At 41.5% G+C, this 14,126-nt stretch overlaps 1 protein-coding gene across 6 annotated transcripts in view; it reads left to right on the top strand.

Moving 5' to 3' along the window:
* Positions 1 to 9,593: 9,593 nt before the first annotated feature.
* The window catches only part of PANK1 (pantothenate kinase 1), a 71,661-nt gene continuing 67,128 nt past the window's right edge, over positions 9,594 to 14,126 (top strand). For 2 of the 6 annotated variants that reach the window (XR_014018986.1, XM_081268029.1), the window contains exon 1: positions 9,594 to 11,964. Coding sequence is in view for 4 of the 6 variants with exons in the window: in XM_081268029.1 (XP_081124155.1) it covers positions 11,262 to 11,964 (703 nt within the window). In the remaining 2 variants the exon portion in view is untranslated. Of the gene's footprint in view, positions 12,828 to 14,126 lie in introns of all 6 variants that reach the window. The other 4 variants (XM_081268032.1, XM_081268030.1, XM_081268028.1 and 1 more) reach the window with 3 other exon arrangements.

Below are 14,126 nucleotides of genomic sequence, written 5' to 3'. Positions count from 1 at the left end.
ATAGAAATCAGAGCTAGATTTCTTTTTCTTTTCTTTCTTTCTTTTTTGTTGTGGGGGGATGACTAGGAAATTCTTTTAAAAGATAAAGACTCTTTTATAAACAAGAATATAATATGCTAGACTGCAAAAAGTTATCAGTGAAAATAAAACACCCCAGAGGCTGGGGCTATAGCTCAGTGGTAGAGTGCCTGCCTCGCACATATGAGGCACTGGGTTTGATCCTCAGCACCACATAAAAATAAATAAATAAAGATACTGTGTCTATCTACAAGCAAAAAAATATATTTTAAAAAAATAATAAAACACCCCAATAATCAGGCATTTGCAATCATGGTGTAAAATATACAGGTAATGGGAGAGGCACCACCTTCAGCAGAATTATGAACCATGTAGAAGTAAAGGAAAAACCAAAACTGTTCTCTCTGCTATCACATTCACAATCCAGAACCTTATGTGATCAGATGTGTTAGGCAGGATTCCCCACATGCTAGACAATTTTGTAGACACCAATTGGGTGGCCTACAATTCCGTTCTGATGCTTTCTACCTGGAGATAACATCAGATTCCACAAGTTAAATAAGGACAGAATCCCACAAAACTGACTCCATGTCGGGTCTTGCTAAATTACTTAGGGCCTCATGAAATTGCTGAGGATGGTCTTGAACTTGTGATCCTCCTGCCTTGGCATCCTGAGTTGCTGGGATTATAGGGGTTCACCACCAAGCCCAGCAATCTTTTAATTTGCATATCACTTGGTTTTTCTGGTGATTGGTTCATGAGACCCCACCCTAAATCACCTCATTAGCATAAACTCAGTTATGATCAGAAAGGGTCTGTTATAAATAACAGAGACAATCCTCAAGAAATTTCAGGGATATTAGGAGCTCTGTGACAGGAACTGGGGACAAAGAGCCAATATATTTTATATTATACCAAAACAGGCTCTGGGGCTATTCAGACTTGAGTTTGAATATCAGTGACACTGTTTTCTTCCATGTGAACTTGAATAAGTTAATGAGCCTCCCAATTTCCATATCTTTAACATGAGAATAATTATAATACTCAACTGACACAGCTACCTTGATTACAAAGATAACAGAGTGTGCCTAGTATAGTGAATGGTACATGAGGACTCAATAAATGTTAGATAATATGACAAAATTATGATTTTGCATACTTGAAATTATGCCCAAAACTTGGGGTAGCTTTAATTTTAGCCTATTATAAAATAATAGAGGCTGGGGATGTGGCTCAAGCGGTAGCGCGCTAGCCTGGCATGCGTGCGGCCCAGGTTCAATCCTCAACACCACATACAAACAAAGATGTTGTGTCCGCCAAAAACTGAAAAATAAATATTAAAAATTCTCTCTCTCTCTCTCTCTCTCTCTCTCTCTCTCTTTAAAAAATAAATAAATAAATAGAAAGTCAGATGGTCCATTTTCACAATATAGTATTTAGCCTTAATCGCCCTTTTAATGATAGCCCTTCCCTTTGCCAGTCCCAATTTTAAAATTAGTCAGTCATGTAGATTGCAACCTTGAGCTCCTCCTATCAGAGCAAGAGGCAGTGCTACTTAAGGATAAAAACAGGCAGACTGCCCATGCAAGTGTGCCTGCTTGCAAAACTTTGTTCAGGAGGGCATTCTTCTGTAGAAGTTGGCCTTGCTGAGCTATTTTCGAGCACGTGTTTGATTCTTTGCAGCAGCGCCCTGTTATTTCTAACACTATCAAATTTATAGATGGCTACCTTTCAACCCCTTTTATATCATAATTAGTAAGTACTTAAAAATTTTTAGTGACTGACAGGAAGTTTGTTTGTGAGGGACTGTGTTTTATTCTTGCACACACAGTTGTTACTGGCAATTTTACCAAAGTTCTAGGCCAGGAGCCTGACTCTGATGATCCAACAAATCAGGTCTGGCAACTTTCCCCAAAAACCAAACAGAAAAGGTAATGGTGAGAAGAATGAAAGGAACTTTAACCGGTGTAGCTACACAGCCCTGTTTTCCAGGGTCTGACAATGACTTTAAAGTTTTATAGAAAGGGTAATGAAGACAATGGTGGGGGCTCCAGATAGCCAGAGGAATTGCACAGCCACCAAAGCAGATGATCCTGATCAGGCATGGTCTTTCCATCATTATATCAGAATAGGACAGGCAGGGTCTTCTCTTAAAAAAGTTACCGTTCTCTGGGGGTTAGTTTCTACTCATCACAAGATGTTTATCCCATCATATCTTGGGCTTTTTGTTGTTGTTGTTTTGTACTGGGAACTGAACCCAGAGACACTTTACCACTGAGCCGCATCCTCAACTCTTTTTATTTTTTGAGATAGAGTCTAAGTTGCTGGGGCTTGCTTTGAACTTGTGATCCTCCTGCCTCAGTGCCCTGAGTCACTGGGATTAGAGACGCGTACTACTGCACCTGGACAGACCTTGTTCATGTAATCACATGTGACTCAGAATCAAGGAGACAGATGCAAAATGGAGGAAAAGATGCCAAGTCTTTAATCCTGCTTTTAGCCATCTATTGGACATTTATGAGCAAAAATGAGGAGTCTTAAGCCCTGTTACAGTAGTGACAGCTGCCAATGCTATTTTTGTCATCTCTGTTGACCAAAACAAACAGCAACAACAACAACAACAACAAAAAACTAAAACAAACATAATTAGCAACAAGAGGATGTTAGGTATAAGCATTTGCAGAAATTAGTCCATCAGTAGAGAGAAAAGCAACCATAATGGAAAAATAGTAAAGAAAAAGGGATTACTCCTATGTGGTTAATTATTGTGAAAGGCTGATTACAAGGGAAATTGCCCTAAATCCTTTCCAATGGTTCCTTCCAATGAAGAATTTTCCTTACATTTGATTTGTCCTATTGAGAGGGACAGGGTAAATTCATTCTTCAAATCAGCAAGTAGTCTATAAAATGCCTACTATATTATAATACAGGATGGACTGCAAAAATTCATTCTACATCCACACCAGCCATAGTTAATTTCTATTCAGTGTTCAAAACTCAGTTTAAATATTACTTTTAATTATAAAAATTATAACAATTTACTTTTAATTTGTTTTTTAGGTGGGGGAGAATACTGGGGATTGAACTCAGTGGCACTCGACCACTGAGCCACATCCCCAGCCCTATTTTTTAATTTATTTTGAGACAGGGTCTCACTGGTTGCTTAGTATCTTGCTTTTGCTGAGGCTGGCTTTGAACTCAAGATCCTCCTGCTTCAGCTTCCCAAGCAGCTGGGATTACAGGAGCTCATCACTGTACCCAGCTAGTTTAAAAATCTTAATTGACTATTTTTTAGAGATGGGGGTGGGGTAGATGTTGGCAATAGTGTGTTGTCTCACTATGTTGCCAAGGCTTGGTCTTAAACTCTTAGGCTCAAGCAGTCCTTCTCTCTCAGCCTTCCAGGTAGTTAGGACTATATATTTATGTCACTATGCCCAGAAATTCATTTTTGATTCTAGAATCAGGCAACACTTCATTCCATAAAATAGAATAGGTGTTTCAATGGATTCAACATAAGTTATTTTTTGTGGTTTATTTGGTGCTGAGGATTGATCCCAGGGCCTCCCATTTGCTAAGCATACACTCTATTACGGAGTATACCTCCAACCCTAAGAAGTTGGTTTTATAGACCAAGAAGGGCTGAAAGAAGCAGAAAGAACAAAAAGCAGATTGGTTATTTCAAAGTTACTTTACTTATAAAGCAGGAACAGGGAAATTAAAGAATAGAAAAATAACTGTTGATTAACATCAGGTTATTTCAGGTTAGCTTTTTTTTGTGTAAGCATTAAGGCAGAAGGAACTTCAGTATCTTGCAATGAAAACTGGCCTGTTTCCATTGGAAATTTGGCTTTATTTCCTAGGATTTCTGGGAAAGTCAGATAATAACTTAGTTTCTGTTTGGTAGTGTGAGACTTTAGCCTGAGTGACTCCATTTTTATTTTTAGTCTGGGTTATTGGGGTTAGTGTAAGATTTTAGTCCAAAATAATGGCCTCTTGTAATTTTTATTTAATGACATTTACCGTTTTGCTTTTTGATGATTGTATGCTTAAGACCTGTCTTTTCTGTTATATAGATGAGGGCTAGGATTTGTTTTTTCTTGTTGCTCAATTCTGAAGAAAGGAAAAGTGAGAAGCTCTGATGGGTAGATGGGTCACCAGAACATCACTAAGACATTGCAGATTCACCACTGAAAGTATAGGTGATTGCTCCTAAAAGTACCTGCCTAGCAGCTAAAATGTAAACAACTTATGCATTCCTTCCCTAAATTTTCATTACAAAAATACTCTAAGCTCTAGGACTAGTGGATATATCTCCAGGTGCTTCATAGGCTTGCTGTCATGAGTTGTTGAAACTTGTCTTAGGACCTAGTCATTTTTCTGGCTAGCATCTGTACCACTCAGTAAATGCTTTTATTTCAGAGATCCCTTGGTCTCAAGAGTTTTGATTTAACAAAACTATGTCTTTGGGGGCGAGGGTGGGAGAGTATGGGAACAGAATCCAGGGCTTCATACTTGCCAGACAAGTCTTTACTATCGAGCTACATTTCCAGACCTTTACAAAGAAAAAAAAAATATTTTAAGACTGGGTCTCACTGAGTTTTCCAGACTGACCTCAAATTTGAGCTCCCCCTGCCTCAGCCTCCCAAGTACTTGGGATTATAGGCATGTAGCACTGTAGGCTGGTCAACTGATTATAGGCATGTAGCACTGTGGCTGGTCAAAACTGTCTCGAGTGTACCCTTTCTCAGAACCTCACATTAGAGCTGATGTAGTTAAGTGAATAAAAACTTGAGCATGATATTGTTATCGGCGGTTGAGAGTCAACCAGGGTATTGGTCTTTGGGTGTAATTGTCTAAGATTAGGCAATTACCCCGATGCAGACACTGAGGTATACAATGAGACAGAGACAACATTTATGGTAGGTTTATCATAAGGCAGGGAAAAGCAAAAGAAAGTGAGATTAAACACTGGAGGTAAGAATGGGCAGATCTACAAAAAACTAACTGCCCTAAAATGATTAGACCTTCTGTTTTTGTTAGGATAGTGGGTAGAAGCTTTCAGTAACTTGAAACCTTGGCCACTTTCTTTGGACCCAGTGTTTGTGTAACTGATGCTTGTTTGGGGGAAGTTTTACTCTAGTAATATGTGAAAATCGAGGGCATGCACCGGTGTACTTGCATCACTTTCACCTTTCTGACTTAGCACCATTGGCAGAAGTCACATTATGGTCAACTGACCCTTGGAACAGCTTCTGGGTGCATGAGCGACTCTGGGAACATGGTGTGTGCCTCTAAGTCTACAGGAGTTGTTTGTTGTGGAGCCTCTTTCTGGAATGTGGAAAGAACACTGGTACCTCTGGATCAATTCCCTGTCAAGAACCCTTTTAGATTTGCTTACCTCTCCTGCCTTTTCTCATTCCTGCTGATCTCTAGACAACTACCTATGCTAATAGTTTGTTCCTATTTCTTTGTTTTATTTTTGTTTTTACTTTTTTGTGGTGCTGGGGATTGAATCTTGTTTTTCTTTTTTTTTTTTTTTTCGCCTGGTTAAGGCTGGACATATTTGATTTTATTATAATTTATGCAAGTAACTAGAATTTCTAGAGTGATCATGTGTAATGATGACCTAGTGGATGGGTTTTATCTGTGTTCTTCAGAAAATAACAGTAAGTTACAAATTTGGTTTCCAAATAATTAAAAACCAGGATGTAGCTCAGTGATAGAGCATTAGCCTCACATTTAGGAGACCCTGGGTTCATCCCCAGCACTGCAGAAAAACAACCAAATCCCAACTGCAAGCTTCTTAATCTACAGACATTTCCAAGAACCCCACCCACAGAAGCCTTTCCCTGATAGCTCATTGGCCAGGCAACTCCTAAATCAATCACAGACTTGTGCTAATCAGGATTGTGCTTCTGAGTCTGGGAGGCCCACCTCCTCAGAAAGTTCTTCTACACACACCAACAGAAAAAAGGAGACCCCCGAGCCAGGAAGAGGAAAATTTGCTTTCAAGACAACACCTGATGTGTCTGCCTGGCTTTCACTCTACAGCCTCAATTTATTTACTTGTACTAGGAGGGAATTGCATCCTTATTTCCACCCACATTTCTTTAGCTCCAGTTTTTGTGCCGGGTACAGGGTTGAGTCCTGGAGATTGAACAATAGGAGCTCCTACTTCTTTGCTCAAACTCTTAAGAGAAAGACACCTAGCTGGTCAAAAAGGATATATGTTGGCTGAGAAAGGGATTTAGTTTTTTGTTTGTTGATCCTTAAGAAGATAAGAAAAGAAGAAAAAAAATACACTGAAATATGGTAAGTGTTGAATTATACTGACATAGGCAGAAAGTGATATGGGCTTTGTCAAGAAATAAAAATAAGGCCAGGTACAGTGGCACACCCCTGTAATCCCAGCAGCTTGGGAGGTTGAGGCAGGAGGATCACAAATTCAAAGCCAGTCTCAGCAATTTAGCAAGGCCCTAAGCAATTTAGCAAGACCCTGTCTCAAAAAATAAAAAGGGCTGGGGATGTGGCTCCGTGGTCAGTGCTCCTGGGTTCAATCCTTCATAACCACCCAACTAAAAAAAAAAAAAAAAAAAAAAAAAAAAAAAAAAAAAAAGCAAGAAAAAAGGAAAATGGAGTCAGGAGGCATTGTTAAATCTGGTCTTAGATCTACGGCTGAAGCTTTGAACTGAAGCAGACACACCCACTCCCAGATGCAAACTGACTTTTGCTTTTGTACTGGGCCAAACCCCAGATTTCTGAAAAACATTGTTTATTAACTCTAGTGACCATCTGTATAATGGACCCCTGCCTGAAGACTACCCAGAAACTGAGACTGTATCCTGTCCATTCCTTATAAAACAGCTTAACTTTTGTCAGCACCAATCATAATTCCTGACTAGCAAGTGATGTAATTTCCAACCAACTTGAAAAAAGAGATGAGGATGTTGTTTGGTGGTAACACTACAAGTTATAAACAATATTTCATAAAACCTCAGAGCACTTATTCTGGGCAACTAGGATACATGCCTCTCCAAGTGGCCTCACTTTGGCTGGAATAAAATTCTTTGTTCCCACTTTTGGTGTGCTTCAACTTGAGTTTTAGGTTGACAGCTTATACCAGAGGGACACCCAACCCAACCGGGGTCTGAGTAACTCCAGTGGGATGAGAATCTACCCAGAAAGACCCTTACACTGAGTACTTAGGCTGAGTATTGATCAATGTGGATACAACTACACAGTACCTTTGAGGAACAGTAGTTTGTGCAGTTTCACAGAAGCATAGAGTATGAATGGGATGGCAGGAGATAAAGGCTGAGGCAGGCAGGTCATGAAGAACCCATTGCCATACTAAAGGGTTTAGATGTATTATGAATTGTAGGACATTTAGAAGGAATGTAGTACAAGAATGTCATGATCAGATCTGTTTTTTAAAAAATATTTATTTATTAGTGGTGCCAGGGATTGAACCCAGGGTTTCATACAGCTGGGCAAGTACTCTACCACTGAGGTATATGCCTAGCCTGCAATGAAATTCTATTTATTTATTTATTAACTTATTTATACTGGGGATTGAATGCAGGGGTACTTTGCCACTGAGTCACATCCCCAGCCCCCCTTTTATTTCCAACAAAAAAATTTTAAAAGGAGGGTTAAAGATGTAGCTTGGTAACCACACTTGTCTAGCATGAATGCCTGGGTTAAAGCTCCAGAGCTGTCAAAAATTTTAAAAGGAGCCAGGAGCAGTTCAAACTATTTGGGATGCTAAGGCAGGAGGATCACCTCAGCCCTGGGCAACAAAATGAGACCCCATTTCTTTAAAGAAAGAAAGAAAAATTAAAAGGAAAAAAGTTATTCTTTTGGGAGAGAGTACTAGGGATTGAACCCAGGGGAGCTTTAACACAAAGCTATATCCCTAGTCCTTCTCATATTTTATTTTATTTTTTTGGTACTAGGGATTGAACTGAGGGGCACTTGACCACTGTACCACATCCCCAGCCATTTTTTGTATTTATTTAGAGACAAAGTCTCACTGAGTTGCTTAGTTCCTCACTTTTTTTTTTTTTTTTTTTTTTGCTGAGGCTGGCTTCGAACTCAGGATCCTTCCACCTTAGTCTCCCAAGCTGCTGGGATTACAGGCGTGCATCACAGCACCCAGCCACTTCATATTTTATTTTGAGATAGTCTTGCTTAAATTCTGAGGCTGGCCTGGAACTTGCAATCCTCCTGCAAGTCACTTATAGATATGCACCATGGCACCTGGCTTCTAAATTTTTCTTCTGTACCGTTGATGTTGGAACATCAATGATATTTTTTGTCTCTCTAGTAAGTTGTAAGCCCTTTGAGGGTAGTAAAGGCATATACTTTGTCTTTGTGTTCCCAGTATGTTTCAGTGCCAACAATTCATAAACACTTAATATAAAATTGATGGATTAATGAGTGAAGGATGGAGAGAAGTGGATTGGATTTTCTCCTTCCTTGTGTTCTTCCAAACATTATTTATTCCATGCCCCTCCTGGAGCTCATAGCTCAAAGTTACCCTCTTACCTACCTCCCGTGAGCAAACTTGTGAGATGCCATCTGGCTTTCTCTTTACCACATTCAGGGTGTAATTGATCCAGGGCACCAGCTTGACAAGGGTAAGGGAAAGGACATGGGTGGAAGACGTTCTGTTCCCTGTACCAGTACTTCTGCCCTGCCTGGGTCTGAGCCACTTGGCTCAAGCCTTCCTCACCATGTCAGTGAATCAAGCTGGAGAGAATATGTCCTTGGAGGTACCACAGTGCTAAAGCTTCTACTTGCATCTCTGGTGTTAAGTTGCTTCTCAAAGGACTCAGTTTGATGATGTGGAAATTTGAAAATTGTGTATTTAAATATTGACAAGTGGCCAATAGTGATGTTTAGCAAATTTACAGTAGAAAGTGAGAAGGAGCCTAGGTGGAATACCACCTAATTCACTGACTCAATCACAAATGATTACCAAGAGATTCCTAATGATTCAGTGATGAACAAAAGAATCATCTACGTTAATGGAGCTTACAGGAGGGGGAAACAGCAACAGAATAAAATTCAATTGTTTCATAGCACTTATAATGTGCTAGGCACTTTATATATATTAATTCATTTCATTATTTTAGCTCAGTAGTCCTCTTATTATTACCATTTACAAATGAGTGATAGGATGTATTTTATAGTTATAAACTGATAAGGAGGCATGCAGGGAATATAGGGGTTAGGGAGGAAGCACAGCAGGAAAACCTATAGTCCTAAAGGGCAGGGAAGATTCTTTGAATATGAGAGGTGGAAATGCAGATCTAAGGGGTGAGACTAGTAGACAAAAATGTCTGAAGGAAAATAACTGCAGGCAATGGAAACAGCAGATGAAAGATGTTCAAGGAACTGAAAGGAGGAAGAGCCTGGGATGAGGCAGGAGAGGTAGGCAGGGGCTAGATCCCTTAGGTTTATTTCTCTGTCTTCAAATAGTATGAGGTCAGGGAAACAGAGAGAGTTGAGATTTCTTTATTTGAAAGCAAAAACAAGCAAGCAAAAACCAAGAGGATGGACCAGAGCACTGTAGTATCCCAATGGTTATAACTCTCCAATTCTAGGTCTGCTGGAAGGAACTGCCCTCTGTAGATTAAGTACAAATGACAAAGAATATTACACACAATGAATATTGCTGTGAGCATAATTTGTTCCCCTCACTTGAAAGGAAGTGTGAATTGCTGAAATAAGCGAAACAAAGGTAATAATTGTCAAAGGACAAAACCATAACAATTTGATGATTCATTTTTAATTCCAGAATTGGGCAACACTTCATTCCATAAAGTAGATTAGTGTTCCAATAGGCAGGGCAAAGGAAGTTGGTTCTATAGAAGAGGGCTTGAAGAAAGTAGAAACAAAAACTAAAGTAAATAGCTACTTTCAGTTATTTTTCTTATAAGAGGAGGATGGAGAGAAAAACTACAATAATCACTAATAAATCAACATGAGGTTACTTATTTAGCATAAGGGTTAAGGCAGAGGGAACTTCATTACTGCCAATTAAAACTGGCTTGTTGGGCTGGGGATGGAGCTCAGTGGCAGAACACTTCCTTCGAATGTGCCAGGTCTTGGGTTCAATCCCCAGTATTGCAAAACAAAACAACAACAACAACAACAACAAAAAAGAAACATCCTGGGCCTATGACTGTTATCTCTAATCCAGATTCCTAGGAAGGACAGATAAACAGCTTAGCTCTAGCTTGGTGACCTGGAACTTTAACATGAATAACACAATTTTGATATTCAGCCTGGTGTATGCAGCAGGTTAATTTAAAACAATGACCTCCTGTAATTTTTATGTAACAGTTTTTGGAGCATTTATCGTGCTTCAAGATTGAACCAGGCACTTTTAGATGAATCTCCCCACAAATGTCCCACATTACAAATACAAAAGCAAAGGCCTCGAATTACATAATTTTTATAAGATCCTCTCCATCAAAATTTGTCCTGCCTACTGAGCATTCCCCCTTGAGTTTCCTGTTGTCAGGTGTGCTGAGCAATGAGTCTCTCTGGGTTTGCTCAGTGGTTGAGTTGGAACTGGAACCCAGGGCTGACTCCAAAACTCATGGTGTTGATGACCCTTTAATGCTGCCTTACCTTCTTAAAACAAGAGACAACTCCTAATTCTATAAATAACATGACATTGTCTCTTCAGGTCCTTTCTGGGTGAGGAAAGCGCTTTTTATAGCTTGGGATTGCTTCTGTTTTCTTGGTCTCTTCCAGCACCAGTTAATCCTACCCAGTTTTGTCCTTCACTGTCCTTACATTGACTGTATTCCTAGTTTTCCTCCTTGCTAGACAACTCACTCCATGAGACCACATGGTATTGGTCTGTGTATGCCAGCAAAGAAATTTCACTCCTCCCCAAGTCTGCCTACCTTTCTATAAATAATCGTTCTCTTTCCTCAGGCCTTTGAGTCGTTTGGTCACCTAACGCAGGCGCGCGCGCGCACACACACACTCACGCGCGGCAGGGGGTTGGGTAGTGGCAACATAAGTGACCTTGCAAAGGTATCTAGCCCACTGGGGACAGAATTAGCAAACCTGAAACCTCTGCAAATATTTGGCTTCCTCCCACATTCCTCCTGAAGCTGCTGAATCCCTCGCGTCGACCTCACCCAGTACCCTTTTAGCTCGCTCGCCATACAAAGCCCAATCCGCCCATCTCTTCTTTACAAACCCAGAGAACTTCATTCCCCATGTTGAAACTCGGCGGTGGCGGTGGCGGGCAGGACTGGGCATGCTCAGTGACAGGGACAGATCTGGGAGGCGAGGAAGCTACATTTGAAGTCGCGCGGCCCAGGGATCAGGGGGAGGTGGGCGGCTGGGGCCCCGGCTGGGGGTGCACGGAGACCCCAGATTCCGTGCCCAGGGACAGCATGCTCCAGGCAGGCGCTGCAGGGCGGGCGCGCGAAGGGGAGGGCGTGGAGGAGGTGGGGGAGTCAGCGGGAGGAGGGGAGGAGCGCTGGGCTCGCCATCCCCGGGCGCCGGCTCTGCGGCTGCTGAATCGGAAGCCGCAGGGAGGATCTGAGGAAATAAAGACGACCGAGAATGACCTCCAGGGAGGCCGCTTGAGCTGGGGCCCGCGCGCTGTCCCGCCAGCCCCGAGCATGGGCGACCGCGGCGGGCAGCCGGAGCGCTCAGCCTCGCACACCCCAGGGGCCCCCGCGGGCACCAGCGCAGCCCTCGTGAACGGGCTGCTGCACAACGGCTTCCACCCGCCTCCAGTCCAGCAGCCGCTCGTCTGCAGCCGGGGCCCCTCGGGCGGCGGCGACGCGGCGCCCCCACGCCTCCCGCTCCTGTCGGAGCTCCAGCCACAGCCGCTGCTTCCTCAGCATGACTCTCCGGCCAAGAAATGCCGGCTGCGGAGGAGGATGGACTCCGGGAGGAAGAACAGGCCGCGTAAGTCCCGCCCGGAGGGGAGCATCAGCGCGAAGTAGGCGCAGCGCGGTGGGACCGGGAACGGCGGGAGCAAGCACCGCAGTGCACTCTGTGCGCCCCAGCACCTGCGGTCCAGGGACTGCACGGAGGGAACGCTCGGGAATGACTCTTTCCCCAGGGGTGCCAACCATTGATTGAGCCTGCTTCTTGTTTGGTCCTGTCCGCATAATGGGGCGACTGGACGCGGTCTGAGCTGGTCCTTAGGTCACTGCTCTATAAAAGGCGAACGCACTGCCCACCCTTCTAATTGGTCCCTGGGAATTGCACGCCTGTGAGCAATTGGTGGAGTCCGGGAGTGGGGATAGAGCTGGCGCTTCTTTCTGGGATTGCAGCTCGGACGACCAGTTAGCCCTTTGAATCACAGAGTAACCGCCAGTAACTTGGGTCTACTGGGGAGTTCAAGTCTGGAGGCGTGGAGTTGAACAACCCACTCCCCCCCCCCCCAAATTACAGCGTATCAAACTCTTTTCACAGCCAATAAGAGGGCCTGTTGGGAGGGACACACCTACTGATACCATGTGGGCCGGAACTATGTGGACCAATGAGGATTGCAGGTGGATTTTTTTTTTTTCTGGGAAGAAGGTGGGTAGAGTTATGGGTTTATAATTGTAATGTACAGTGCAGAGAGCCGAAGTGCGTTATTTCACAATCGGTAACTTGTATATATAATGGTAGTTTGTAAAGGGTACCTATCCCACTGGACGTTCTGGGATGTAGATTTGTAGGTCGAGTTTACGACTTTTTTCTTATCTGAGCCGAACCTCATTGAACTTGTTACTACCTCTTTGTGTCTTTAATGAAGCTTATAAATGGCAGAAAGCAAAGTAAGTAGAATGCATGCAAGTAAATGATTGCATTCAAACTTTCATCTTTTGCACATGATTATTCTTTGGATATAGGAAAGTTGTTATGTAGATTTTGGATTTCTTTTCGCGGTTTATCTTTTATTGTCTCCTTTTGACTCAACTTTTCTGCATTGAATTAAAGTTTCTAAGACTTTGGGAAGTCTTTTAACGTGACTTTAGGTGAATCCAATGATTGTATTTTATAGATCTGAAATGTTAAGGTTGCAAGTTAAAGTTTTGTGTGGAGCTTTGAAACCACACAGCAATTTTAGTTGTGGTTGTAAGAAAGGCATGTTGCACCTAGATTTTTCGTTACTTTTGTTTTTGATCCTTGTTAGAAAATGAATTTCTTTTTATGGACTTAATATCGATTGCTTATGGTTTATTAATCTGTTTTACTTCTTTTGAAACTACATTTTAGTCATTTCTCTGATCTATATTTACAAATATAGAGATTGCAACAAAAATAGCTAAAATATAATGAAAGAGAACTGCATTGAGTTTTTGTTTAGTATTATCAACTCTAATTTTTTTTTGTTTTGGGTAGTGGGGATTGAACCCAAGGGCAATTAACCTACTGAGCTACATTCTCACCCCTTTTTATTATTTTATTTTTTCATTTTGAGACAGAGTCTAGCTAAATTGCTTAAGGCTTTGCTAAATTTTTGACGCTGACTTTGAATTTTCAATCCTCCTGCCTCAGCCTTCCCAGACTCTCCAATTGCTGGGATTACAGGTGTGTGCACTGCACCCAGCTCAAATGGTGTGTTTGAGGATACACACCTCTTAAAATAATTTTTAAGGAATTTAAAATATGACAAGAAAAAATCTGTACATGTTTAATGTAAATGCACTTTCTTTTCCAAATATTTTTGTTCTAGAGTGGGTTAAATACATGTACCCATACTCTTTGGGTCAAGTAAATAATAGCTTGTAGACAAAAAAACTAACCTAAGCCTTAACTTGGTGCTTTAAACCAATAGGAATTATTTTAATACACAAGAAAATATAACTTACTGCTGTGTGCTTCGTGTCAAAAACTAAATTGGTGTATTTCTTACAAAAATAAAAATATTCTTTTAAGTAGTCATGAGAATTATTTATAGTTTTAAAAGGATTCATCAGATTGGCTTTTCAGTATCCTACCATGTTTTCTTTTCTCAGATTTGAACAAACATTTCTAAAATAAAGTTTACAGGGTTCACGGGAATCACATCTGCACATTTTACTACCAATATTTCTTCTAAAACTGGATTTACATATTTGTAATCCCAGTGA

The sequence above is a fragment of the Spermophilus citellus genome (assembly GCF_964194105.1).
Source record: "Spermophilus citellus genome assembly, chromosome: 15".
Classification (NCBI taxonomy): Eukaryota; Metazoa; Chordata; class Mammalia; order Rodentia; family Sciuridae; genus Spermophilus; species Spermophilus citellus.
Note: the sequence above shows the minus strand (reverse complement) of the source record. Positions and strands in the feature narration are given on the sequence as shown.